Here is a 27111-nt window from a genome sequence, read left to right as displayed (position 1 = left end):
AATCCACAGACACTGGGCCAAAGTTTTACTTGGAATGTTACAGGAGAGGAAAACCTTTACTACTGCATTGAGGCTTTTAAAATTGAGGTTAGCATCAGGCTGAGAGCTGGGCTGGGTCAGCCTGGAGAAGAGAAGGCTCCTGAAAGGGAGACCTTAGAGCAGCTCCAGTGCCCAAAGGGGCTGCAGGAAACCTGGAGAGGGGCTTGGGACAAGGGATGTAGGGACAGGGCAAGGGGAATGGCTTGAACCTGCCCGAGGGGAGACTGAGCTGAGCTCTTAGGCAGAAGCTCTTCCCTGTGAGGGTGCTGAGGCGCTGGCACAGGGTGCCCAGAGAAGCTGTGGCTGCCCCATCCCTGGCAGTGCTCAAGGCCAGGTTGGACACAGGGGCTTGGAGCAAGCTGCTCCAGTGGAAGGGGTCCCTGCCTGTGGCAGGGGTTGGAGCTGGAGGAGCTTTCAGGTCCCTTCCAACCCAAACCAGTCTTATTCTATTATCATTTATAATAAAGACCCAAGGTAACAAGTTATCCCAGTTGAGGAAAGTGCACTGAAACCTCACAGCATACAAGAGTTTCAACGGGAGAAGCCTATTTCAAACCTCAGTGTTGGGAAGGTCTCCCATGGTCTCCTGGGACATGGACACCCTCACTGGGCACCACATTGCTGGTCTGTGTTACCTTCCAGGAGCCACCAAAGCATCTGCTGGGTGTCAGCACAGGGGTTATCGCACACTAACAGCACCGGCCCCTGTCCCTTCTCCTTGCCCTAGCACTGCCTAAGGACATGAAACCCAATGGCAAGGCACCACGTGCTAACCCAAGGCAGGACTTGCTGCTGCTGCTGCAGGGAAAGAAGGGCTGCAGGAGGGAGGGCAGGCACAGGGAGCAGCGGGGGCATGGCTGGGGTGACAGCGCAGTGCTGCAGGGATGCTGAGCACCACTGGGCAAGCAGAGAGCAAGGGAAGGACTCAGCAGGGCGTGAGTGGTGAGCCCGGCATTGCTGGCATTCACCATCTGCAGGAGCAGCAAAAACAACTTGCAGGAGATGGCTTCCACTGCTAAAACGAGCCCTCCTCCTCCTCTATAGCAGCAGAGGAGAGCTGTTAAGGAACCAGACCGCTTTGAAGGAGACCTTCTCACTGCAGGGTAACACAGTACGAGCCCTTGGTTATTAAGGGGAGTGGGCAGACATGACAAGACCTGACCCTGATCTCCCTGCACCAACACCCGAGGACAGACTCAAGGGGAGCACCATGGCTGTGCTCTCTGACATGAGTTTCTGCAGGACACAATAAGAGGGGTTTGCTGCTCAGCTCAGGTTTGAAAGGGACATTGCATTTCACAAGAGACAGCAGTTTCCATCCAGTGATGGCAGCCAAGGAAAGTGAGTCTCTCCTCACTACATACACAGGCAGTATTTTTAGACGAGCTTCCTGACATTTCTGGCATGTGAAAGAGTGAGATGAGACTCTAGAAAGCCTTCCTCGAGGTGCGAGTGGCGCACGGTGCTGCTACGGGTTCAGCTGGTGCTGGAGCCTAAAAATACTGTGCAATAAATACATCCCCTTGCTCCTTACCTGATGGCTCTTCTCTTTCATACTTCTGAAAACTATCAGGAGAATCTCGGGGAAGAGGCTGATAAAGATCAGCAGGATTATTGCCAGCCACGTGGAAACTGAAGTCAGCATGTGGGCAAATACAAAATACATTCTTTGCTGCTTCAAGAAAGGCCTGAAAGGATACAAATGCATTGTGGTTAACACAAACTCCCCAAGAAGGTCAGGATCACAGCAGGTTCAGATCACACCATCAGCAATAACACCTCCCTTTCAGATGGGGATGGGTACAGCACAGACACACACTGCCCATCCGCTACCAGTGCATCTCCTGCCTTCAGCTGCACTAGTGCTGGAGGTCCTGTCACCTTACATGATGCGTTCTGCATCTTCCACATCTGTTTTGTTCCAGGGTGTGGAGGGGTTTGGATTTTGCTGCTATCACTGAAAGATAAATTATTCCCCTTGTCAAAAACCAAATCAGTTCATTTCAACTTTGGGCTTTGCTGTAGCTTCTGGTTTGCTTTTGATAGAGGGAATCCAGAAACTCTTGGTCCCCACAGGTTATTTGTTGTTTCTTCCCTCCCTTGATGATGGAGAGGAGCTGACAGATGCTCATGAAAAGTGCCTCATAAATGACTGATGACAAGGCTCCCCAGTGCTGTGCATGAACCCCAAAATACGGAGCTATGAGAGTTAAACACACCAGTGGAACACTCACACATTGCAGCACAGAAGCCTGGTTAGATCTCAGGTCTGCATCTGTTGGTTGGGAACACTGAAGAGTTAAACAAAGCCTGTGACCCTCAGTTTAACTGTTTAAATCAATTGCACATCTTTATTAGCAGGCTGCTGGATCAGGGATTTAGCCAACAACCCATGGGACAAGCCCATGGGAAAGCAAAGGTGAAAAATGGGAGATGCTCTCTGCTGTGAATGCCAACATGAACGTCTAATTCCAGCATGGAAAACAGGAAATTAATAGTACTTGTAACATACTATTTGTTTTCCTGCTTTTGCAAGACATGAAGACTAAAATCCTGATTGCCTTCAAATCAATGAGAATTCCTTCTCCTCATCAGATCCAGGATTTCAGCAGCAAGATCTGTGCTTTTATCCTGCTTATTCTCTCCCTCTTACGCTGCCCCAGTGTTGGGTCCTCTTGCTCTGCATCTGCCTCATCTGCTCCTTCCCTTCTGTATCTCTCATGGGTTCTTCCTTTCGTTCCCATCTACATGCACAAACAGATCCTGAAATATTTATCCCAAAACCTCCTAATGAAAGACAAGGGTCTCAGCATCAGAAATGACCTCAAAGGCAGAAAAGCAAACCATCTCTTGCCAAAGCCAAGCACTTCAATGACAACGAGGGCTTTATCTGCTTTCAGGCTGACAGACCTCCTCCAGCCATCTCATCATGCAACAGCCCTCCTCCAGCACCAGCCGTTAGTGTGAACTGGATGGAGATACCATCCCTTCCCTTCCCAGTAGAGAAAGGAGCATGGCTGCACACACCCTGACATCCATAAATTACTGGATAACCCAAATGAGGGGATGCTGCAGCCACGTCTCCCACACAGCCAGTGCTGGGCATTCCCCTAGGAAAGCACCACGGAAGGAAGAACAGATACTTGCCAAATGACTCCTCCCCAGAAGAATGAGAAAAACACATAGAAGGCAAGGGAGCCCCAGATCACAAAGTGGTTCATCCACGTCCAGAATCGGGTGTCTAGTGCTAGCTGTGTGAGTAACAAGAGAGAGAGAGAACAGGCATTACATGCAGAGCACACCTCATTGTATTTATATGACATCTCGGGCTGGTTTCACGTTAAGGGTGAAGGTTCTCCAAAGAGCAACCTCTGTACAGGTGCACCAGGGAACACAGAATCATAGCACCAAGGGACCTTAAAGCTCCTCCAGCTCCAACCCTGCCACGGGCAGGGACCCCTTCCACTGGAGCAGCTTGCTCCAAGCCCCTGTGTCCAACCTGGCCTTGAGCACTGCCAGGGATGGGGCAGCCACAGCTTCTCTGGGCACCCTGTGCCAGCGCCTCAGCACCCTCACAGGGAAGAGCTTCTGCCTAAGAGCTCAGATCAGTCTCCCCTGTTGTTAGTGCAGGTGTTTTCAATGCAGATTGGCACAACATCAACAGGGAACCAGTGAGGTTCTAACTATAACTGACACTTTTTAATGGGATAAATCTGATACAAGCTCTGCTGTGACAGGGAAGAGATGTCTAAAGGTTACAGGGTCTGTAATTGCCTCCTGCCACCACCTGCTGTCCTGAACCAAACATAAAGGACTTTTTGTAAGGTCTTATGCAAACTGTTCCTTCTGGAATGCTCTGGGAAACAAAGCAGGTTTGCTGCTGTTATCTGACAGATGTGCTTCTGTGATCCTTCTGGTGCTTGTTTAAGCCATGTCTGAAACAAGGTGGACAAACACAAGGTCTCTGTTGCTGCTCTCTTGCTTGAACTGAATGCCAAGGGGTAAAAGTGTGGGGAGAAATCAACCACAATCAACTGAAGCTCTCAAAAGAGGCCAAATAATGGGATAATAGTTCAACTAAGACATAAATACTTTACAGTAGTACAGCCCAGGAATACAGACCACAGACTACACAAATGGTCAATGAGGAAGTTCTGCCTCTATGGAAGAGAAGATTTAAGTGGTGGGAAGTCCTAGAAACTTCATCTTCAACACATTGACTGCATGATCCGACAGCACATCCACATGCATTGGGAAATTACTACAAGTGCCTGCAGAAGGAAGGCAGATGCTCACCTTCAGCGTGACGGTGAATACCAGCACGGTGAAAACAATCGTCCCAAAGGTCCAATTCCCAAAAACCTGGAAAACACGTTACATTGCCACAGGCATCTGGGTCCATCCCCTTGGAGAGGCACAGCAACAGCGATGAGGACAGGGGTGCAAGCAGGGACCGGACGGGAAGGATGGGATGGAGCAAACTACTACGAGGTGTTGATGCTCAGAGAGGCGATTGCTACCCACTACTCTACCCTGTGCCATGCAGTGCCACACAGACGGAGGACCCAGAGCTGGGATGGTGACAGGTACAACCTCCTACTAACAGCAATGTCGATAACAAGTCATTGGACCACCTGTATGCCACGATTTCTTGGTAATTTACTCAGTTTCTGCTTTCTTGCAACACCTGTGCTCATCATCTCAGTTTGCAGAAGGCACCAGGGTGTATTCTGCCATCTGGTTTGGGCTGCAGGTAACTAGCGACTGCGCACAACAAAGAAAAGCAGATACTGTCTATGAATCCAAATGATGGCAATGAATGGGAGGGATGCTTACCAAAGGCTGTCAAGACCTGAATGCATACATCAAAACAGAAAGTGAAATGTAAAAGCTTCCAAACAATGCAACAAAAATTCAAGTCAGTAGGAGCAAAAAAGGAGTCAGTCAAACAGACATGGATACCATGAACAATTGCTGGTAGCAGTTCTCACAGGCAGAAGTGCCAACAGAACAGGACATAACCACACAGCTTCTTTTAGTGCCACACAGACTTGACCTCTGAAGGCGTTTGCAGGGCAAATCAGTGCTTCATGTTCTAGTAAATATAACCTGAATGGCTATGAATACAGAAAAGCTCTGAATCTACAATGTGGGGGCTTGACTATATGTAGCTGGGGCTATAAATGTCGGCACTGATGCAACATATGCAGACGCATGGATTTCATCAGCTTTTTTCCAAGTGTTTGCTGCTAAAAAAAGCCTAAGGTGCTCTCTGGGGTCGGAAGAGATGGGGGAAAGAGGCTTCCCATGGATGGAGATGGGATAACACACTGCACACTTCCATGGGGAAAGGGTCCTGAGATAGCCCAGGACACCGCATCTGCACCAGGGCTTAGCTCTGTACTCAGTGAACCAGCAGAATTAAAAGAAAGAAAGAAAAAAGGGAAAAAAAGAGAAATCCAATTTCTTTTTTAACCTGCTCCTCCCCTGGGCCATTGCCTGGCATCACACGGAACCATGCAATAGGCTGTGCAAAGCTCGCTGGGCTGGAATAAAGCTGTGTGTGAGACTTAGTTCTTTTACCTAGCGAGTTTAACCAGCTCTGCCCTGTTTCCATGGCGATTTGGGAAACGTTTCATCTGAAGCATCTGCTGCAGAATCACACCATAAGCAAGGCTACGCTGTCGGACAAGACTCGAGACACCGCACACATTAAGCGTGTAGCTATTCCCTGCCAGGCGTAGAGAGGGGCATAGGGCACAGAGGCAGCAGTCCTCGCTCTCCCCTCTGGGTGTGTTTTGGTGGCATTACCTTTCCGTTATCTTCCAACGATGAGTTTTGGAACAGAAAATAAACCCCAAAGAAAAACACGAGGCCTTCAAAGGCGCCCAGAAAGGTCCAGTACAGGAACGGCCTCCACTGCAGCATGGCATTATCAGAAACCTTCCTGCCAAAAGAGGGAGCAATGAGAACATCAGCATCACGTTTAGGATGTGCTGTAAAGCCCTCTGCAGCCAGGAGATCAGCTCTGGAGCAAGGCCTTGCTGTAGGGGACAAGGAGGTGAAACACAAATACCTGCCATAGATGTCTGCTATAAGCAGCTGCTGGTCATGAGTGACCGTATGAGGTTCAGCATATTCTCTCCCTATCAAAACAAAACCCAGCCCAAAGTGAACAGCTCTAACACCATCCTGAGCCTCTCCCACACCCCCTGCACCACGCACGGTGTCTGATACCAACTGCTCAATTTCAAAACCACAGCAGCCATATGGGATGCAGCGAATGCATCGTGTGCTCCCCTCTTTTTGCTGAATGCACCAAGTCCCTGGTTGAAAAAAGCTCTGCAAAGCCCATTCCTGGAAGCGGTGTCTTTCTGAAAATAACCTCCCGAATCGTTTGGAGGGTGTTTTTAACACGGGGGCTGCAGCAGGAGGCTTGGAATACTGCATGGATGAGATCTGGCACAGAGGCAGCAGCAGCAAAGGGATGCGCGATGGGCAGAGCTCTGCATGGACCACAGGCAGAGCCCAGGGAGCGGGGGGCAGCTATCAGGGCAGGAGGGAGTCAAAGTTTCCTGCATCTTTATCTTTGCAGATTACTTTCTTTAAAATCTGAAGATTGATGGGGGAGAAATGCACCAAAAATCCCCATTCTTTTCTCATTTTAACCTTTAACTGTTGAAGCAATACGTGGATTCCCAGCAAGATGCACCTTGCAAACCGGTGTGGTGCTGGGCTCCTAAAACTGCAATTTCTAAACCAACCCCCTGTTGAATCCTATGCACGATGATGCAGCAACAGTGCTCCAGCATACCACAATCTGGGCATGAGTAAAGAACATGGATAAACCAGACTGCATTGCAAGGAGAGAAAATACATCCCTCTGTGAGCTCTGTTTTGCATTCACACTGAAGTCCTGCGGTGCTCATCGTAAACAGGCTTTTAGAGCCCCTCAGACTAGAGATCTGCAGTGCAGCAGCTCAGCACTGCACACAGCAGCAGTCCTGCATTCAGCAGCACATACATAGGCATGACTATTCAACCTGCAGCTACCTGCCTGCACAATTCATGCTTTCCCTCAATGAACAGACCCCAGAGATCAGTCGCCAGCCCAACGCACGGGGCTGTTGTTATTGGTCTATGTCACACAATATTCAATTACCTATTTAAAGATACAAGAGGTGGCATTTTGCCATACAAGTGGAGGAAGACGGAGGTCTAATCAATCACAGATCTGAGCATGCACTTCAAAAGCACCCAAGCCCTTTCCTACCCTCACAGTGCTTGTTGCATTCTGATTTTTCCATACCTAAAGTAACATTCACACAATGCCTTTAGGCTGTGTGATGTCTGATTCCCCACCCTGACCCTGCAAAGGCATCACTCTTGGCTTGAGCATGGTCCTGCCACACACAGCTCCTCCATGCTGAGGAGCATCTTATGGTGGTGACAGGGCTTGCACAGGGCAGTGGCCAAAGCAGTCCCAACCTGTGCATGTTGCCCATCAAGGGAATTAGCAACAGGGATGCACGAACAGGGTCCTCCCTAAAAAAGCATCCTCCTTAGTCCTTCCTAAAGGGCTGCACCCACGTGTGAGTACATGGACAAAGGTGGCAGGAAGACGGAAAGCACCTCTGTTTCCATGGGAGGCTGGATCCTCTCCCCACTGCAACCAAGGAAGGGGAGAAAGCAACCAGCAAAGCAGAGAGAGGCAGCCTCCTCTTAAACTGCCTTTTTCCTGGGCAATGCAGCAGAAAACTCCGAGTGTGTGGATCAAAGAGCAGAATCCCCTGGTAACAGGCTCTGATCTGGGGATTTGGCCTTTGGAGGGGAAGCCTGGGGGATGATATCCATTTAGACAAGCTGAGAAACTACCTGCCTGAGCTGGGCTTCAGAAACATTTGTCTTTCTCAAACTGAAAGGACCTCCTTTTCCCCCTGAAAGGCAGATCTTCCCTCCATCCATTACACGCTTCATCATTGGCTTGGCGCACGCTGCCTGGCCCAAAGCTAAGGTGAATGGATTGATTTTTCCTATGGATGAAGAATTCCACCTAGAGTTTATTTTTCTTACAGACACACAGCAGTGCAACTGGCCAGACCAAATTCTGTTATAGAAATAGGCAGCAAACAGGACATTGCTCAGCTCTAACACGGAGCCAGCAGGGACACACTGCAGTTCATGGTGACCCCATCACCAACACGGGTGCTGACACCAGCTCACACGCCTGCACCAACACAACTTAAACCATGGTTAACCAAGCTGTGCACAGGCTTACCCAGTCCAGTGCTACTTACATATAGAGCTGAGGATCCGAGGTCAGCGTGTCGATGTTGATGTGCTGCTCCAGGAGGCTGTAAGCCAGGATGGGTAGTGATGTGAAGCAGATGTTGTACATGGTAAGATAAGCAGCATCGTACAGTGGCTTGAAAGAGGAGGAAAGGGTCAAATGAGACAGAAATTCCACTTTAGAAGTCTCCCCATAAAGAGATTTAAAGTTTCAAGCTATTGCCTCTGTATGTACCCTATACAGATTCATCCCTTTGTCACAACCACATGGGATGGTTCCATTTGATAGGGGTCATGCTCCATGCAATGCAAGCTGCATGGCCAGCACCCCGCTCCCATTGCCAGGAAGTTTGGTAACTGGCTGGTCTCATCTCCAGCTCATTCTCCACAAAACCATGATTCAACAGCCCTTCTCACAGCTTTCCTGTGGCTGCTCTTGTGCTGCTGGTTCTATTTATACACTTGATGTCTCCTGGGACTCTCTAAAGGCTAGAGTGGTTTAGAGGAACTACAGCTTCTTCTTTTAAAGAGGGGGAAAAAAAGGCAAGTGCTTCTGCCAAGAGAAGCAGAGAATTATCTCCTATCATTTACCCTTCCTCACCATTGCTTCGGAACCCAAACAAGCCCATTAAGCTGACACAAAGGCCAAAGCTCTCATCCCCAAGCACATGAACCCCGCTGTCCGCATTGATCTGTCCCTCTGACGCTCACTTGGACTAAGCAAGTGATGACACTTGGGATGTCTCTTTTCAAAGGCTGTCACGAAAGAATGAGCTGTTCTGCCTTTTAAGAGGCACTTTCAATGCAGGGAAATGCAACACAGGGGAACAAATCAGGGCTTCTTTGAAAACAGCTTCATTTAAGAGAAGCAGAAGCAGCAAAATCGGGTGGTGAGAAACCAGCTAAACCCCTCTCTCATTACTTATCCCTGGGTGGCGGATGGGAAAGGAAAGAGAGCAGATTCTTTTCAGCTATGGGTCTCAAACACGTTATGCTTTAGATAACAGCATTCAGCAATAAGGTCAGTTCCTACTGTCCTCTATGGCAAGGTAAGGAAGGGAGAGGGTGCTATGAGCCAAGTCTCTGCTAGGACACCTCACTGCGCCACTTGCTCTTTATCCTGGCTCCACACACACGTCACTGGAAGTTACCTGCTGTGAGAATCCACAGAAGAACTGGTATAAAAACTGCGGCAAAATGAAGCAGAGGTTCTGGGGAAACAAAGGACAGGCCGTGAGCAGGGCACTGAGGGCTTCTCAGCCTAAAGCCAAATCATTGTTCCTATCAGCAGCAGCCATTGGCGCCTGACATGACGCTACCACACAGATCAGGGCACTGTCTTCTACCAAGCACAAAACTAACCCAAGGAGCAGTTACTGTGTGCAGAAGGGAATCACGCTCACATTCCCCTGTAAGCAGTAGTTCCAATTGACAGGCACATGGCAGAGCCATGTCCTGATCCAGGGAAGGAAAACAGAGCTACACATGATCCTGTTTAGTATTTGTTTCTCTTCCTGAAGTAATGCATAGCATAAGCAAAGGCATAAACTGCACACAGCCCCTTACCTTATAGAAGAAATACTGTACAAGGTGTGCAATTCTCACATAGTATAAATGCCCATGTGCTAGTAGCAATTTTCTTAAATGTTTGAACTTTGGCACAGCATAGTCACTGTTTCTGGAAGCCTGGCGTCCTTCTTTGCCTTTTATACCTGGAGACAGAAGCACGGCAAGGGGTTAATCCCTAAGGGACTGGAATCTGGACTGATGCTACAGTATAGGGTTAATCCCTAAGGGAGTGGAATCTGGACTGATGCTATGGTATAGCGGTAATCCTTATGGGACTGGAATCCAGACTGATTCTGTGGTATAGGGTTAATCCCTAAGGGAGCAGAATCTGGACTGATGCTGCAGTATAGGGGTAAGTCTTAAGGGTCTGGAAGCTGGACTGAGGCTATGGTATAGGGGTAATCCTTAAGGGACTGGAATCCAGACTGATGCTGTGGTATAGGGTTAATCCCTAAGGGACTGGAATCTAGATTGATGCTGTGGTATACGGTTAATCCCTAATGTACTGGAATCTGGATTGATGCTGTGGTATAGGGTTAATCCCTAATGTACTGGAATCTGGATTGATGCTGTGGTATAGGGTTAATCCCTAACATACTGGAATATAGACTGATGCTGTGGTATAGGGTTAATCCCCAATGTACTGGAATCTGGGCTGATGTTATGGTGTAGGGTAATCCCTAAATGACTGGCATCTGGACTGATGCTGCAGTATAGGGTTAATCCCTAATGTACTGGAATCTGGGGTGATGCGGTGGTATAGGGTTAATCCCTAATGTACTGGAATCTGGATTGATGCTGTGGTATAGCGTTAATCCCTAATGTACTGGAATCTGGACTGATGCTGCAGTATAGGGTTAATCCCTAATGTACTGGAATCTGGACTGATGCTGTGGTATAGCGTTAATCCCTAACATACTGGAATCTAGACTGATGCTGTGGTATAGGGTTAATCCCCAATGTACTGGAATCTGGGCTGATGTTATAGTATAGGGTAATCCCTAAGGGACTGGAATCTGGATTGATGCTGCAGTATAGGGTTAATCCCTAATGTACTGGAACCTGCAGTGATGCTATGGTATAGGGTAATCCCTAAGGGACTGGAATCTGGATTGATGCTGCAGTATAGCGTTAATCCCTAATGTACTGGAATCTGGAGTGATGCTGTGGTACAGGGTAATCCCTGAGGGACTGGAGCCTGGGAAGATGTTAAGGCAAAGGATTAATCTGGACAAATGCTACCTAGGTTTGTTCACATCACTGTCTCAGGGCATGACATAACGCAGTATTTCCCCCCAGTGCCCCAGGAGAGTAACACACTGACGTGCTGCAATCCTCAGCATGGTTTTGGCTGCACACCACTCAGACCTGCCTCTGGAGGTTCTCAAGCTGTATTTAGGTGGAGCTGTCTGAGCTCCTATGGAGGAGTGTGGGGTGGCGTATCTCAGCAAACCCAATAACAGATAAGGAATTGGTTTCCCCAGGGCTTGCCCACATCTCTCCCAGCCTGGTTATTTCACAGCACACGCCTGGTTGTTGCAGATGTACCCACAGAGCTGAGCTCAAGAAAGGCAGTTTTGTTCTCTCGAAAGCCACATCCAACCCAACTGCCCTGGGACCTCATTCATTAGAGGGCACTGTGGCATTTCCAACAGCCCCACATAAAGAGGCTGCTCCTTCCCTTCCATCAACCCTTCTTTACTACAGAGGTCTCCAGTGGTTCAATGTCACACACATGGGGCATACAACAGAGCGGAGCATCAGCCCCCAGGAAACACATGGGGGTGCCCAGTGGACTTACTGGCAGCTATGATCTGTTATCCTAATACAGTCTGGTGCTCTCATTGCACTGCCTGTGCCACAGCTGCCGGTAACCAGCATCAATCTGCTGCTTCTGCCTTTATTCTGAGCAGCAACCAACCTTTACCACCTTCAGTTTGGCTGTAGAGTTTTTGAAGGCCAACTGTAGCTATGACTGATGAAGAGTGGTGCTGCTGAAGGTGAGCAGTACATGATGATACCCCCTGCAGTGGGATCAGTGTAGCCATGTGCAACCAGAAACACCGACTGAGCCCCAGCCAACAGCAGACAGCTCTTAGGCATCAGATGGGTGTTATCAGGTCTTACCTATTCCAACATGTGCTTCCAGAATCATACTGACATCGTTTGCACCATCCCCTATGGACAGCGTTATCGGGCTCCCTTTGGTGTTCTTCACCATCCGCACAATCTAAACCAACAAAGGACAGAGCAGAAACCAAACACTCAGTTAAAAAGCCTCCAGAGACCCCAACTGCCCCATTTGCAAGAGCCCCCCAGGACAAACAACCAGGCAAAAGAACACCAGGAAGGTTCCCATCAATAAACCTCCTTGTTACTTCCTTCCCAGTCACCAGCCAGAGCAGAAGCCAGGATCCAGCTGCACAGGGATGAAGGACAGCGTTTAAAAACAACTGCCAGGCAGCAGCATCCCACCCTTCCCTGCTGCCAGACCCTGCTCTCCCAAAGATGGGAGTTCTCATGCGTTTTGGGGGGCAGGAAACCCTCCTGTGTGGAAGAGGGGCACAAACACACTGCTTATCAGGCTTGGATCCCATCCACTGGAGCGAGGATGTCATGGACTCCACTTGAGGAATTTGGAAAGGGAAAAAGAAGAGGGAGATTTGCTTAATTCTGCTTGGCTTGGGTATGTGGCTTCCTGCAGGCATATTAAACAAAGGGTTTACATTTGAAAGACTGACATGTTCCCATCACACTCCCAAGCTCAGATGAGGCTTACACATAAGGCTGTAGAAGCCCTAGGTGATCATGATCAGGTCAAGCCCCAGCTGATGGAATAAAGGTGCATCACACCACACAATGATGTGCTTGAGCCCATTAAAAGCAGCGTGAATACCTGTGCTTTCTGCAAGGGAGCCATCCGGCAGCACAGGACTGCAGCACACTTCAAGCAGATCTGCAGAAAGATGTTCTTGTAATTACTAGAACCGGAGTCCTGAGAAGGGTTCAGTATCAGCGACAGTGTTGAGCCATCTATAATCAGGCCGTACTCTTGGGTCAAAGTCCAGCTTCTGCAATGCAAGGAACATGCTTGAAACAATATCAGACTTCAGGAAGTTAGCGGCTTGCATCATAGAATGGGTTGTGTTGGAAGGGACCTCAAAGCTCCTCCAGCTCCAACCCTGCCACGGGCAGGGACCCCTTCCACTGGAGCAGCTTGCTCCAAGCCCCTGTGTCCAACCTGGCCTTGAACACTGCCAGGGATGGGGCAGCCACAGCTTCTCTGGGCACCCTGTGCCAGCGCCTCAGCACCCTCACAGGGAAGAGCTTCTGCCTAAGAGCTCAGCTCAGTCTCCCCTCGGGCAGGTTCAAGCCATTCCCCTTGCCCTGTCCCTGCATCCCTTGTCCCAAGCCCCTCTCCAGGTTTCCTGCAGCCCCTTCAGGCACTGGAGCTGCTCTAAGGTCTCCCCTTCAGGAGCCTTCCCTTCTCCAGGCTGACCCAGCCCAGCTCTCAGCCTGGCTCCAGAGCAGAGCTGCTCCAGAATCACTTCTGCATTAATCTTCACCCCATCCCATTTAGCAATCTTAAAAAGCTTGGATTTAACAGGCACCCTTTACTAATGGAACTGTGTAACTAAGTTCAAAGCCAACCATCACTAGAGATGATGAGCAGAGTGAAGGAGCCGGTCCCCAGGGCCATAACACGGTCCTATTTCTCTATAGGCTTTGCATCTACACCCAAAGCACACATGTGCCACGTCCTCTTGCTCACTCACCTCTTCAGTCCCCCCCGGCTTTTGGGAACATCCTGGATCAGCTTTTTGTGGTACTCCATCAGCAGCTCATGGAGCCGATCCTCCTTCCTCTCGCTGTCGCCCACCGTCCTCGCCGTCAGCTCCAGCAGCTCGGTGCTGGTCTGGAAGAGCCTGCAGGCGTAGCACGTGGACTTGGCAGTTTCCATCTTGTCTCCTGTCAGCACCCAGACCTTCATGCCAGCTGCGTGCAGAGCTTCGATCGTCTCTGCCAACTGCTCCTGCAGCCTGCGAGAAGCAGCAAAGCATCACTTCATGGGCTGGGCCTTGCTGCATCCACAGAACCCTTACTCTGCAGGTAGGAAACACCAGCTCAAGACAAGCTGGAGAGACCACTGCCATAGGAATAAGGATTAGAAGTCAGCAATCCCAAGCTGTTATTTGCAGTCAAAAGAAGCAATCACTGCTTTACACTGCCAGACCTCAAGTCAAGAGTAAGAGTTTAATTTACACATGCAGTTACTACATCTGCAAGCGAAACGGGATCTGTTTTGATGTGCAAATTAACGCTGCGTGCTTAATTCACCCTCTAGAAGCTCGAGTACTTCCGTAGTTTCATTAATAAATCCTAATTCTTACTACACCAGCCAATTTTAGCAACTAGGGCACTGTGTAATGGTTGTGCCATGGAGTAATTAATTGTCCTGGACACTTCCAGCATCCGCCTGGATGCTCAGCTCCACCGCAGCAACACCACAGTGCTGGTGGTGACGATCACCTCTTTACCTGTCTTCTACAGCTGTAGCCCCAATCAAGTGCATGTCTGCTTCTGTGTCTTCAAAAACCTTTGCCATCTTTTCCTCCCTGTCCTGCAGAGCCATCTTTGCTTCATTCAGCTGTTTGTCTATTTTGTCATACTCCTTTTGAGTGAGTTCTTTGAAGGCCACGCACAGCGTTCTGTAGCCATCCTGGTAGGGGAAAGAGGGAAAATAAAGTGGACAAATGCTCTAAAAGCAGGTTTTCTCCACTCCCCACTTCAGGGTTAGTGCTTTTCTCCACCATCACAGTGCTTCCTGGCAGTACTGACCCTGACAGCAATGACAACTTGGTGGCTTGAAGACCAATTTCTCTGTGTTTATACAGTAACTTCTCCCTATCAGAGTAACCTTATGATTATTATGTGCATTTAATATGGCAGAGAGAAGGACCAGTGCTGAGAGCGTGCATCCAGCAGGGAGAGCAGGGAGCACAACTGGGACCAGGCACTTCTCCCCCCACAGTAAACAGCCTGCTCTTGTTATGTCTATTTTTAACTGGCATGGGAGATGCTTGGACACAACCGTGATGGAGACCATATAAGTAAACCAAAGCTCAACTAAAGGTGGAGGCCAACGAAACAGAAAGGGAAAAAAGCCTGGCTTCAAACCAATGTGAAGTGACACTCAGATTTTCAACACTTCCCTCCAAAGCAAGGCCACATCCCTATGTTTGGAATAAGGCTTTCCTGACCCCAGGAGCCAGCCAAATTCCATCCACGTGCTCACCATAGCATTGCGGTCCACATGGACTTTTGTTTGTTGGATTTCTTCTTGCTGCACCCTTGGAAAAATAGAGGAGTCTGCTCCTTTACAGAAGAGAAGCAACTTCCCTAAAAGCAAATTATAAATAGTTTATAGCCATCACATGCTGTAGAGAGACTTCACAGCTTCAATAGCCCCAGCAAGTGATGCAGAGGGAGGAAATCTGGCAGGACTAAAGGCAGAACTGCTGGAAGCCCAGTGGTCTTACACTAACCTATGCAAAGCCTTCGTGCCCTCAGGCTGGGCATGGGGCTGTCCCTTCTGCCTCTGAGCAAGCTTTCTTCAACAGGCTGCACACAGCAGTTTAGTTTTTCCTATTTAGAAACTCTGGCAACCTTTCTAGGGAGGATAAACCCAGCATCCTATAACCTTTTGGGCCTGACACTTGAGATGGATGGTGACCTCTGAGTTTCTGTCTCCTATCCCCATGAAATCCCATCCTACTTAGGGGATGGGTCTCACTTCTCCCCCCATGTATTTGTACTTTCAGGCTGGAACAAGTCCAGCAGCAGCTTTCCAGCTTTCTCCCCCCGTCATCTGCTGCTGGTCCCCAATGGCTGCAATGGAGAAAATCAACTCTATCCCAACCAGCCCCACTACAGAACTTAGAGCAGCTTAGAAAACCACATAGCTTTGCCTCTGGGTTACAGCAGTAAAGGATATGGTCTATATTTGCACATATGCACACATGTATGAGTCCACAAATGCATTTTAACTGTACCTGTGGTGGTTCTCACAATGACGCTCATACGGCGACGGACAGGATCGAAGTTCAACACATGGAGAAGTTGGTACCTTCAGAAGAAAATCAAGCAGCTTAGTCTCAGTAGAAGAGAACCAGCTATTTAAGACATAAAATCACTGAGTTTTGCTGCAGGAATCAGTACCCCCCACACTGGGCAATGTGCTTTTTACAGCTACTGCACAAGAAAGTGGAGTCAAAAGCCCCCCGGTGCTGCTCTGAGCATGGGGCTGAGGGTGCTGGTGCCCAGCAGTGCACTGAGCCCAGGCTGCAGCACCGTGTACTGCAGGGCAGAGACACTGCCTCCGACAGTCAAACAAGGAGTTCCACTATAAGGGCAGCAAGAAGTGAAACTCGCTTGGGAAGGCAAGGTCTCAGGAAGTGCCTGGATTAGGTCAGTGATCCTCGGATGTCCCCCAAGCTGTGAGCAGAGGGGGAGTCTCATTATTGTCAGCTCAGAAAGGGATGGCAGCCATATCACACAGTTCAGGGTTATAGCACCCTGCTGTGAGGCCCCATAAGGCCAGCAACCACCCCATGTATCCCAGCAGCCACTTGCACAGCGGGGTATGGATGACAGATACACGCAAGAGACTGCAGACCTGAATTTAGACACCACTAAAGCCACCAGCTGCTTTTAGCAAGCAAAACCTTTCAGCCTGCACCCTGCTGTGCTGCACTCTGAAAGGGATGTGAGTGCTGGGGCAGGTGAGCATGGTCCAACAACCCTCACAAAGGAACAGCTCTGCCCTTGCCAGGTTGGCCACATCGACCACGCTCAATGTAGGCTGGGTGGGAGGCAGTGCAGCACAAGCAGCCCTGCTCCTCAGCAGCATCACCACCACCACCCCCAGCACTTACATTTCAGTTTCGTTCTTTTGGTTTCGGATTTTCATGAAATCATTTTCGAGTCCTAGAAAAGTGAAACCATACCTGTCAATAAACAAAAGGACAGAACAACATTGAAAACACCCATTGGCACAGGTCAGACATTCACAGCGTTCTCATTTCACCTCCTGCACAGCACAGAACGATGAAGTTAGGGAGCCCGAGCTAAAAAGCCTGACTGGATGTCTGCCTGCTCCATGCAGAGCCTGCTATGATGGGCTGGCAGCACTGCCATGACCTGGGGGAGCTTGGCATCGCAGTGCACAGATGCTGAAAGCCTCTGGGTGCAGCCCTCTGGGTCTCCAGTAGATTTACAAGCCATGAGCAAGTACATAGGGCTGCAACAGGCTCTGTCTAAAACCTAAGGGTTGGTAATAGCATAGAGTGGTTTGGGTTGGTGTGGACCTTAAAGCTCATCCAGTTCCAGCCCCCTGCCATGGGCAGGGATACCTTCCACTAGAGCAGGTTGATCAAAACCCCATCCAAGCTGGCCTTGAGCATCTTTGGCAGGATTGCAATGTGGGTTTGGGAACAACAGCCCATCCCACTGCACATCAAGGATGCAAGCTGGCTGCAGTATGCACACAGTTACTGTTCCCTGTTTCTTGTGGGTTAAAACACATGGCTATGGGGGCTCCACCAAAGGAGCCTCTGCCCCAGCCAGGCTCTGCAGCACCAAGAAGCTGCTTAGCGAAGACCCTCTGCAGAGCATCCCTGTTACACGAAGCTCATTTAAACCCACAGGCTCACATTGCTTCACAGAGCTGAGGGTCAGGCCCAGTGCTGGTATCACAATGTGCTTCCCATAGAGCACTATGGTCTTAACTGGGGAAAGGGGCCTACTTCCTTCATATAACCCTCACCAGAGAGAGGGAATGAACATCCCAACACCTTCATATCCTTACTTTTCCGCGCCTTTCACCAACGCAATCTCGTCTGGGGAAGAGGAGATGTAGGTGTATTTGCGCTCTGGTTGCCCCATCAGCCCATCCACTTGGTCTGCTTCCTTGATCTGCACAGTGTGGCATAGGCAGAGGGCTCGCAGGAACAGCTCCTCACGGCTCTAGGCAGGAGGAAAGGAGGCCTTGTTACCAGCTTAACACCATAGACTAGTTAGGGTTGGAAAGGACCTTAAGATCATCCAGTCCCAACCCCTTGCCATAGGCAGGGACACCTCACCCTAAACCATGGCACTCAAGGCTCTGTCCAGCCACCAGGGATGTACGCACTGAGCCCACCTCACAGCCCCTGGTGGTGCTTTTGGTGTGTGCACGCTTTAAAACCACATCACCAACACCCACTCTTCTGGCTGTATTTACCCAGCCAGGAGGCGGCCACAGGCCCCTAACAGCCATCAGCACGCACATTCCCTACCTTTTCTGCTTTGCCATAGTACTTTAGGGGTCCGTCGGTCTGAGAGAAGCCATCCACCTCCGAAATGCAGTCCTTGTACTTGTGCCCATCGATGCAGCACTCAATGAACTCCATGCTGTTCTCCGTCAGAGTCCCAGTTTTGTCCGTGAAGACATATTCCACCTAGAAGCAAGCAAGCAGGCTGCCCCACTGCACCCCAGAGCCATGCACCAGACAAGGAGCCCCCCAAAACAGCAAGCCTGAGGCATTTTACTGCTCCTCTGCCAATGGTGGGGGGTACTTTGCTGCTATCCTAACCTGGCCCCTCCAAAACACACCCAATAGGAGTTACACCACTGTGTATTCTACTACTTTGCTCCTCAGAGCAGCTCCTTTTAGTTCTCCAGCTCACAGGTGCCTGAAGACTGAAATCCATTTCTATGCTCATCTCTTTCCCCTCATCCTCTTTATTGGGTCCTTTGCTATAGGTCCTAGTGCTTCTATAGCTGTTGCTGCAGGTCTGCTGCCTCCTTTGGGGGCTTCATGTTGGTGCTGCATTTAAATCAGGTAATTGCTACTCCAAATACTTATTTATGGCGTTTGAAGGCAAACAAGAAGCTGGAGGCACTACACAGACCCTCTCCTGATGCAGATAAGGAAAGGGAAGCCTGAGCTGTCTCATGCACATCTCTCTGAGCATGCAATTTTCATTAGTCCTTGAAGAGACATCAGGGTTTTCATCTTCAAACTGAGGCAGTGAAAGCAAAACCATCCCGACAGGCAGAGCCCTGTGCCCGATATTCCCCAATATGGAAACAATTGGCATGACCCAATTCCTGCTCTTTCATGCACTATTTATAACCTTATCCGTTTCATGGAGCGAGTGGAATCACATTAAATGGAAAGTGCCACCAAACCGGCTGAAGCTCTGCCCTGAGGGGACCACAAAGGGCTGCTACAACAAAGCTTCTATCAGGGGGGACGTTTTCACCCAAGCAGATGCAAACAGCATGTTCTGACCTGCCCAAGCTCTTCGTTCAGGTCTGAGGTGTTCACCAAGGCCCCCTCTTTTATTTCTTCATCATACATCTCCTTGTCCCAGGAGATGAAGAAGGAGCCCAAGAACTTCTGCATCTCCACCGTAACATACATGGAGACTGGGATAATGAAATTGAAGAGGACCATGAATGACAAGAAGTCTGTGAACATCCGCAGGACCTGCGATGGAAAAGAGGGAGAAGATGATGCAGTCGGTGCCCGTTCAGGGTGATTTACATCAACACCTCTGGGGGTTTAGAGAGCTTTTCTCTAAGGTTAAATGGAAAAAGACAACCTGAAAATACAGCTAAGATACAAAGCCAAACTCCAATTTGCTTTGATGCAGAAATCTCACTGTCTTCTGCAGATCTACAAGGGTAGAACACAAGAGTGCACCTCACTACTTAACAGTGATCAAATGATGTTTTATTCAAGTATATTCCCCTCCAAAATACACTAGAGTACAGGCTCATTCTGATCTCAAGCAATAGGAACAAGGAGCAAGCTACGGCAAGTGTACAACTGATGGAGTGACATCCCTGTAAATCCTACTCAATAATCCATCAAATAACCAATCTCTATACAGTTCCACTCACTCTTTCAGGCTTGACTGCCTGTGTCTCAGCAAGCTGAGGAAGCTGCTTGACGTGACCCCAATTCAAGTTTGCCTACTCAAAGCTCAAAGATAGCTCGGGTTCAGATAAGGATCCAGGTTAAATTGCCTGCTGTGTTTCTATGATAGAGAGTATTTATGCTTTGCCTTGCTCCATGCAAGCACTGCAGTGCACAAACACGAGAGAGGCAGGAAAGCAACACAAAGAGCAGGAGAGACAGAAGGAAACAACAGCCACAGGGCTCACTGGTCTGGTAACAGACTCTATCACACTAAATAAACCCACCCATATAAAGCCAGAGGAGGGGCTGAAACGCAAATCCCCTTACCTTGAACGTCTCCTTCTCTTTCTTAGTCTTTTCGTTGTACCAAGGCTCATCATTAAAGGGATTACTCTGCCACACATACTTTAGAGTGGTGCACACAGTGGCCTTGCTCAATAGGATGCACAAATACACTATCAAGAAAGCGTTGATAGATCTGAAAAACAGGTTTCTTCCTTCAGTTCTTGCAGCTATTTTTATGCAGGAAACCATGCAAAGAAGCAGGAACAAGACTTCCTTTTAAGAAGGGAATTACAGAACAAGCGCTTTTGATATTCAGGGTCAGTTCATGTATATTAACATCTCTTAACTTTGTTTCCCTTAAATAACAGCTATTAAGCGATGCAGCTTCTTGAAAGATAACTTAATCAAATACACACATTTTCTATGCAATCAGAGAGCATCTGAAACAAAAGGCAGCAGATTAGGGGATTATTTCTCTACAAGTCATCCATTGAAACCCAAACCCAAACGCTTTACCCATCTTTTGCAGATGAGAAATACTCACTTTTCTACAGCAGATCGTTTCTGAGACTTCCCTTGGTAGTTCAAAGCCATTTTCGTTTCCATTCCAGTATAGACGGCAACTCCTACAGGGTATTAAAGCAGGGCTCATAAGGGACTTGCAGCCCCAGGCGGACCCAGCTTGCATTTACACGTATGGGGCATCAGCACTTACATGAAACTCAAGTCTTAGAAAGGCTTCTGTTCAGCTACAGAAACCTCCAAGGCTGCTAAGTAATGTAACTGTGTATATCCCAGAGCATTGAGCAGGAGCCTATGGGCCACATACAGTCAGAAAAGCCATCAGTCTTCCCTAGCAGCATCATCCTCAATCACAAGTGTCTGGGACTGTGATCCTAGCACATTCTCAGCGAAGGATTTGAGATCAACTCCCTGCTTTTCCCATCTCAGGTAACAAGAAAAGCTTGTTCAGGTGTATTAACACAACCTGCACAGCTTGGCAGCACTGCAGATACAACCAGCACCTCCTGATTTCCCCCCTTCACCTTTGCTATCAGCTTGCATACCAAATGTAGCTGCATTTCCTCTCCAGATTTAGTGATGGACATCTACATTTGCCATTATTTATCCAAACTATGTAAATAAATATAATAATAACTGTTCACCATAAATCTTCTTGGTATTTTTGAGGGTAGCACCTTTCAGCAACAGGTTTTCAGGACCCAAAGACCTAAATGTAAAAGAAGTTATAGCATTACATCACTCATAGGACATTCAAACTGCTTTAGAATTTAGACCCAGAGATAGACCATAAAGCTAAACAGATGTTTTTTAGACCCGATTACTGGATCTGTGTGTTAAATTGGGCACTGCTTGAGTTTCTTTCTCTCTTTATATACTTATATTTCCATTTTATGTCACACAGACTATTCTTGGTGCTCAAAGTTCCAGATTTAACAGGAGATTATCAGAGAGGCTTTTGAGGAATATGTGCCGAATGTTCAGATCTCACATGTTCCATACTTACATAAAAACCAGATTTGGAAGCCCTCAAAAACCTGTCCATTCTAACACAGCCAATCAATGGCACCAAAATTGATGGCTTATTTTGCTCCCGTTCATGTTTTCATTTCTCTTTGAAACCCCTACCCACGACCCTCTGTTGCTTCTAGGGTCCAGACAGACAAACCACGGCACAAATCACAGCCAGCATCACTCTGGGGTTTGGTGACTTACAAACATAATTTGCTTGTATTTTACCTGAAACACTGTGAAGTTTAAGTTTCTGCTTCCCTTTGAATATCAGCATTTGGCAATTGCCTGGTAGATTTGTTCCCCACCAGCATGGAGGACATTACCGATGGTCCTGCACTGCTTCCCCAAGAGGGGCTCAAACAAATCACAGCAGGGCAGTAAGTGGAGAGGTTGACTACAGGCCTCCCTTAGTAATGAAATACATGGAGTGGTTAAAGTAAAAGCCACCATTTAGGGTGAAAGAAAAACCCTAATGATGGCGGCACAAGTTCAGATCCTTGAAGTTCCATGGGGAGGCCCAACCTCTTTGAGGAGGGCCAGTGAGAGGGCTGCAAGACCAACCTGGCTACGGGCTCTTGGTTACTTCTGTAGATGATGATTCTTCCAACAAACCTGCAATAAAAACACGAGGAGCTTGTGCTACAAACACTAGAAACACACTAAACAGAAGTAATGAGATGGAAGCAAACACAAACACGTGCATTTGAGAGTTCAGTGCTTCAGCAGCGTGGCTGCGCGCAGGGAAGGGAGAAGCCACACAGCCCTTATGGCCAGGGATAGCCAGCAGCAGAAGCAGTGCCTGACCATGTCAGTGCACCCCAGCACATCCCCATTACAGAGCACAGAACCCACCAACCCTCCTTCAAGGGATTTAACCACAAGAACCAATTATCCTGGAAGTCATTCATCCCAGTGCATTTTACTCGGGAAGCAGAGTGGCCTGAGGATGGGCACATGGACCATGACCACAGCTGAGCCAACAAAGAATAAATCATTTCATCATGCCAAGTGTTGCAGCAGGGAGGTTTTGCTGTGAAGGAACCAAGCCCTGGAGCAGTGCAGTGTCCACTTCACCATCCTCATATGGGAGAAACCTGGCAGCTTATCACTGCCTTGAGAACCTTTTGGTCTCTGATGAAAACACCCTTTGCTTTGTTGAATTGAAACTTTACAGAACCCCAGACTGGTTTGGGTTGGAGGGACCTTAAAGCTCACCCAGTTCCAACACCTGCCATGGGCAGGGACCCCTTCCACTGGAGCAGCTTGCTCCAAGCCCCTGTGTCCAACCTGGCCAGGGATGGGGCAGCCACAGCTTCTCTGGGCACCCTGTGCCAGCGCCTCAGCACCCTCACAGGGAAGAGCTTCTGCTTAATGTCTAAATCTCCTCTCTTTCATCTTAAAGCCATTCCCCCATTATTAGATGCCCTAACTGGTGGTACTCAGGTGTCTGTGGGGAGATGACACCAGGCAGGTGCAGGGCCGGAGGGGCAGGACAGGCAGACTCACTTGTAGAGGTCAGGCTGTGGCTGTTCACACTCAATCGTAGCAGTGAGGGTGTCGATGGCTTCATCCGTGCAGAGCACAGTGGTATCCCGCACTGCATAGTGAGTCTGGGCAGAGAAGCACAGCATCACCACAAGCCCCCAGCAACCCAATCCCCACGTTTTATACCCCATTACTTAAAACACCACCAGCAAAGCCTTGTCAGCACCAGCAGCTCACCCAAACCCTCACCCTGCTCCCACAGAGCATCTCTCAGGGATAGGCTGAAGTCTGTAAGTTTAAAAGGAACCACAGCAGGAAGGAGCTGCCGAGGAAGGCGTGCTCCACAAGCAGAGCATCTTTGGCTTGTCCCTAGGGTGGGGTGATGCTGCAGGTGCCCCCAGGGCACAGGGTCTCCCGGGGACCACCGATCCAATGCTCCTGAGGGTATCCAGACAGCAGCTCAGGCGCACAGGGACGAGGCAGAGCGCTCTCAGACTCCAGCCTATTTTTAGCAGCCGCTGTTGCGAAGGTTCATCTCTCACAATTAACTGGAAAGCCCACAAAGGATCCGCTCGCTGCCTCCCGGGCTCTATTTATAGGAGCTACTCAGAGCTCCAAGGCACACTGGCTGCACGGCAGGCTGCCTCCATCCATCCCCAGCAACAAATCCATCACAAAGCTCCTCCGCTCCTTACGGCCGCATCCCCCTCTCATGCATCCCCGGGGGACCGTTACGCTCCACGCACTGTGGTCATGGCATCAGCAACGCCCACCCTTGTGCTGGTGTGGGAGCCTGCCTGGCTTTTTGTATGGGAGGCAGAGACACAAACACAGAAATGCCCCTGGTATAAACCATGGGGTTTGTGAAACGTGATGCAAAGCTCTGCCCCGTACCAAACCCTGCCCTTGTTGGAGGGGGGGGTTGATGCTGCTGTCACCATGGATGCTGTGCAATTACTGAGTAGTACTTGAAAGCTTCCACTCCACAATCTCTGCACCCTGGGTCCCTTAATGTATTTAGAAAACATGTTCTTTTAGGTAACCTATGACTGACGATTTGTGCTTCAAAGAGCCCTGACAAGATCCCCTCTATAGCTCTGCTCCGGTTTCACAACCAGGCATCCTTCCCGCATCTTTGACCTGACATGCCCCAAACACCACAAAAATCCCCACCAGGTGGCCAGCAGATACCAGTGCAGATGAAGTTTGGGCCGTGCTTCCCTGACCCCTTTTGTGCAGCAAACCCTGGTTCCTCACGTTAAACCTATTTCCCCAAACAGCACTGCCTTTTCTATGCCCTTCCCCTTCAAACTCCTCTTCATCTCATCAAGAAACAGGAGACAGCTCCCAGTCACCTACAGGAATCCAGAAAGCAAGAAGAAAACCCACTGCAGTGCTTCATGCAGCAATCCCACACTGCACTTGGACTCAAAAGTCAGTAACAACGAAGACTCTGAGGCTATGTGAGCTCAGGCATACAATACACCTAACACAAGTAAGCAATTGCCTGTTCAACATGGTTACCTATTCCCAGCCTCAAGCCACTTCAAAGCTCCACTCCTCTTCACTAGTGGAACCAGCCTGGTGCACCAGCACTGCACCAGCTCCTACACAGGATTTCCAGCACTGATCAACAGCCACCCTTAAAGAGACAAGCCACAGAGCCCGTACCATACACATCAGATTGAGAACAGCATCCCCACCGACTTCAGAGCACGCTGGAATGAATCAGGTCATTTTGAAGTACCTTCCAGTCTTATACAGATACTAGCAACTGCAGGAGTAAGTACTTCTGACACACAAGTGCAATGAAATGTTCATGCCTTCTGATGTCTATCAGGGTTTTTTGCTGTTACTGCTTCTTTCCCCAGGTTAGAGCAGGCAGCATGAATAAAGGAATTAAAGCTGAGGAGGAGATCCATCCTGAGCGAGAGTGGTGTTAAATTCCAGTGCCTGATTCAGGGAAAGGGAGAACAAAAAACCCCAGAGGCGATGTTGTTCTCACGCTGGTGAAGAATTCCCCAATCGGATCTGGAAATACTGCCTCAGAAAGTCCCTGCCCGCACAGGGAAAGCTGAGTTAAGCACCAAATACACTGGCATGGCCTGGAAAGGGAGCTGAAGCAGCTGCAGGTACTGCTTTACCGACACGGGGCTGGAGCAGGGAAGCACTAACACACTTCCCGTGATGGGCACAAGGCAGTGAAGCTGCCTCAATGAGTATCAGTGCCATTTGGGGCAGTATCAGCAGAAATGGCTGGTGGAGATAAAGCAGAAAACAACCCCCAGGGGCCCTCGGTGCTGATGCACAGGGAGCAGACAGAGGGAAGAGCTGTTAAATCCAGCCACGGGGATGGGCTCCACGGGAGCACCCACCACTTACACACACACAAACCCTGTGCCAAGCATGGCTTCAGCTCCAGGCCCCCAGTACCTCCAAGCACCAGCTCCCAAACTCTGCCCCATCCATTCCCATCACCTTGAAATTGGACTCGCCATCGAGGCTGGCTGTAGTGACATAACACGTCCCGTCAGTGCTGCTTGAGGCCAGAAATATCAAGTCACAGGGGAAGGTCTCATCGGCTTTCACTTCTACTATGTCTCCAACCTGGACAAAAGGAAGCTTTTTAGATGAACAGCTTTACTGTTGTCATTAGATGGTCGCAGATTAAGCCCCTCTCAAAACCTACAAGAAATGATGTTGGCTGAAAGGGAAATCAGGGTTCAAGAGGCATGTTGGTCCCTGAGCATCACTGTACAGCCCAACAGGTCCACCCAGCCCAGCACCAGCTCACAGTGCCCACGTGGCACTGCGTTTACTCCTCTGCTATAGAACAAGAGACTGCACTTGTCTGAAGTGTGATGTGATAAATTAATGTCAAAGCTAAGTGTACTTTGCTGGTGTCCTTGAGAGAGCTGGAAATGGAAGAGGACTGCCTGTCCCGGGGAAGCGCAGAGCGCTGACGGATCTGTCACTTGTCAGCCCCGGTACAGCTTTTGTGAGACAGCTTCTCAAAAGCAATCAAACAAAAGGCAGCTTCTCTCTTGAACCAGGAACAGCTCTTGGAGCACCTCATCCGACAGCGAGCTCACTGGGGCAGCTCGAACCTCAGCGCATCCCTCCTCCCTGCTCCCGTTTCCGCACCGCACACCCTCGCGTTGCCATCGGCTCCAGCGGTACCCACACACGAGTTCTGTGTGAAGAGTTACCTTGATTTTTTCACTCTCCTTCCGCACTTGCTTTGCATTTTCCACAATGAAAACATTGCTTTTGTTCACTTCGTTGTCAGCTCTGTGCCTCAGCCAGTCCTCGTATCCCTAGGCACACAAACACAGGCGACACAAACTCAGGAGGTAGCAAGCAAACTAACACAAGAGGATGAGTAGGGATGGAGAGGAGAGATATTAAAGCCATGAATAAACCAAGCAGCCCTCAGACCTCCTTCGTGCGTGACAAAGCATCCACCAAAGTGGCTCAGACTGAATCAATTTATTTTAATAACTTCATATGCATATTTGACAGATTCAGAACAGATTAAAAATAACACACACAATCTATATGCAGTGCATGCAACGAGCAGCTCAGCCACTGTAACGTGTTGCTATTATCCTCAGCGTTGGCAAGAACAGGCTGATAATATGAATAATACACTTAGCACCCTGCAACTCTTCCCTATGGTAACGCAGGATGAGACTCTTCCTCTTCAGTCCTTAGTGAAAGAATGAAACATTCAGATTGGAAGCAAATGGGTTTTACTCCTGCTCTCCCTTTCTGACCCCTGTAGAAGAAGCTTCTTTTATCATTCAATCCCCCTGTAGAGGATAGTTTTAATGGCCCACGTCCAGATGGTGGGAGGAAAAAGGGCTTTTAACACCAACAAGATGAGGACACACATTTTCAGCAGCTGAGTGGCTGAACAGAAACTGGCCTTTCCATTTAC

The 27111-nt window shown here is 49.1% G+C and overlaps 1 protein-coding gene across 6 annotated transcripts in view; it reads right to left on the bottom strand.

Annotated features, from left to right (window-relative positions):
• ATP11C (ATPase phospholipid transporting 11C) overlaps positions 1–27111 on the bottom strand; it is a 60928-nt gene that overhangs the window by 6656 nt on the left and 27161 nt on the right. For 5 of the 6 annotated variants that reach the window (XM_061359705.1, XM_061359704.1, XM_061359702.1 and 2 more), the window contains exons 5-28: positions 26381–26488; positions 25650–25778; positions 23193–23296; positions 22248–22298; positions 21317–21381; positions 20695–20776; positions 20193–20343; positions 19233–19430; positions 18234–18395; positions 17765–17922; positions 16833–16904; positions 15951–16024; positions 15194–15297; positions 14436–14617; positions 13674–13937; positions 12794–12968; positions 12025–12127; positions 9895–10040; positions 9480–9539; positions 8337–8464; positions 5851–5986; positions 4336–4401; positions 3187–3290; positions 1574–1727 (exon numbers count right to left, since the gene is read on the bottom strand). In XM_061359705.1, the coding sequence (XP_061215689.1) occupies positions 1574–1727; positions 3187–3290; positions 4336–4401; positions 5851–5986; positions 8337–8464; positions 9480–9539; positions 9895–10040; positions 12025–12127; positions 12794–12968; positions 13674–13937; positions 14436–14617; positions 15194–15297; positions 15951–16024; positions 16833–16904; positions 17765–17922; positions 18234–18395; positions 19233–19430; positions 20193–20343; positions 20695–20776; positions 21317–21381; positions 22248–22298; positions 23193–23296; positions 25650–25778; positions 26381–26488 (2976 nt within the window). The remainder of the gene's footprint in view (positions 1–1573; positions 1728–3186; positions 3291–4335; positions 4402–5850; positions 5987–8336; positions 8465–9479; positions 9540–9894; positions 10041–12024; positions 12128–12793; positions 12969–13673; positions 13938–14435; positions 14618–15193; positions 15298–15950; positions 16025–16832; positions 16905–17764; positions 17923–18233; positions 18396–19232; positions 19431–20192; positions 20344–20694; positions 20777–21316; positions 21382–22247; positions 22299–23192; positions 23297–25649; positions 25779–26380; positions 26489–27111) is intronic. The other variant, XM_061359707.1, reaches the window with a different exon arrangement.

The sequence above is a fragment of the Neopsephotus bourkii genome, unplaced genomic scaffold, assembly GCF_033783945.1.
Source record: "Neopsephotus bourkii isolate Nb327-2 ecotype Australia unplaced genomic scaffold, CSIRO-AGI_Nbou_v1 NB_991, whole genome shotgun sequence".
Lineage (NCBI taxonomy): Eukaryota > Metazoa > Chordata > Aves > Psittaciformes > Psittacidae > Neopsephotus > Neopsephotus bourkii.
The sequence above is the reverse complement of the archived record's forward strand: the minus strand, read 5'-3'. Positions and strand labels throughout refer to the sequence as shown.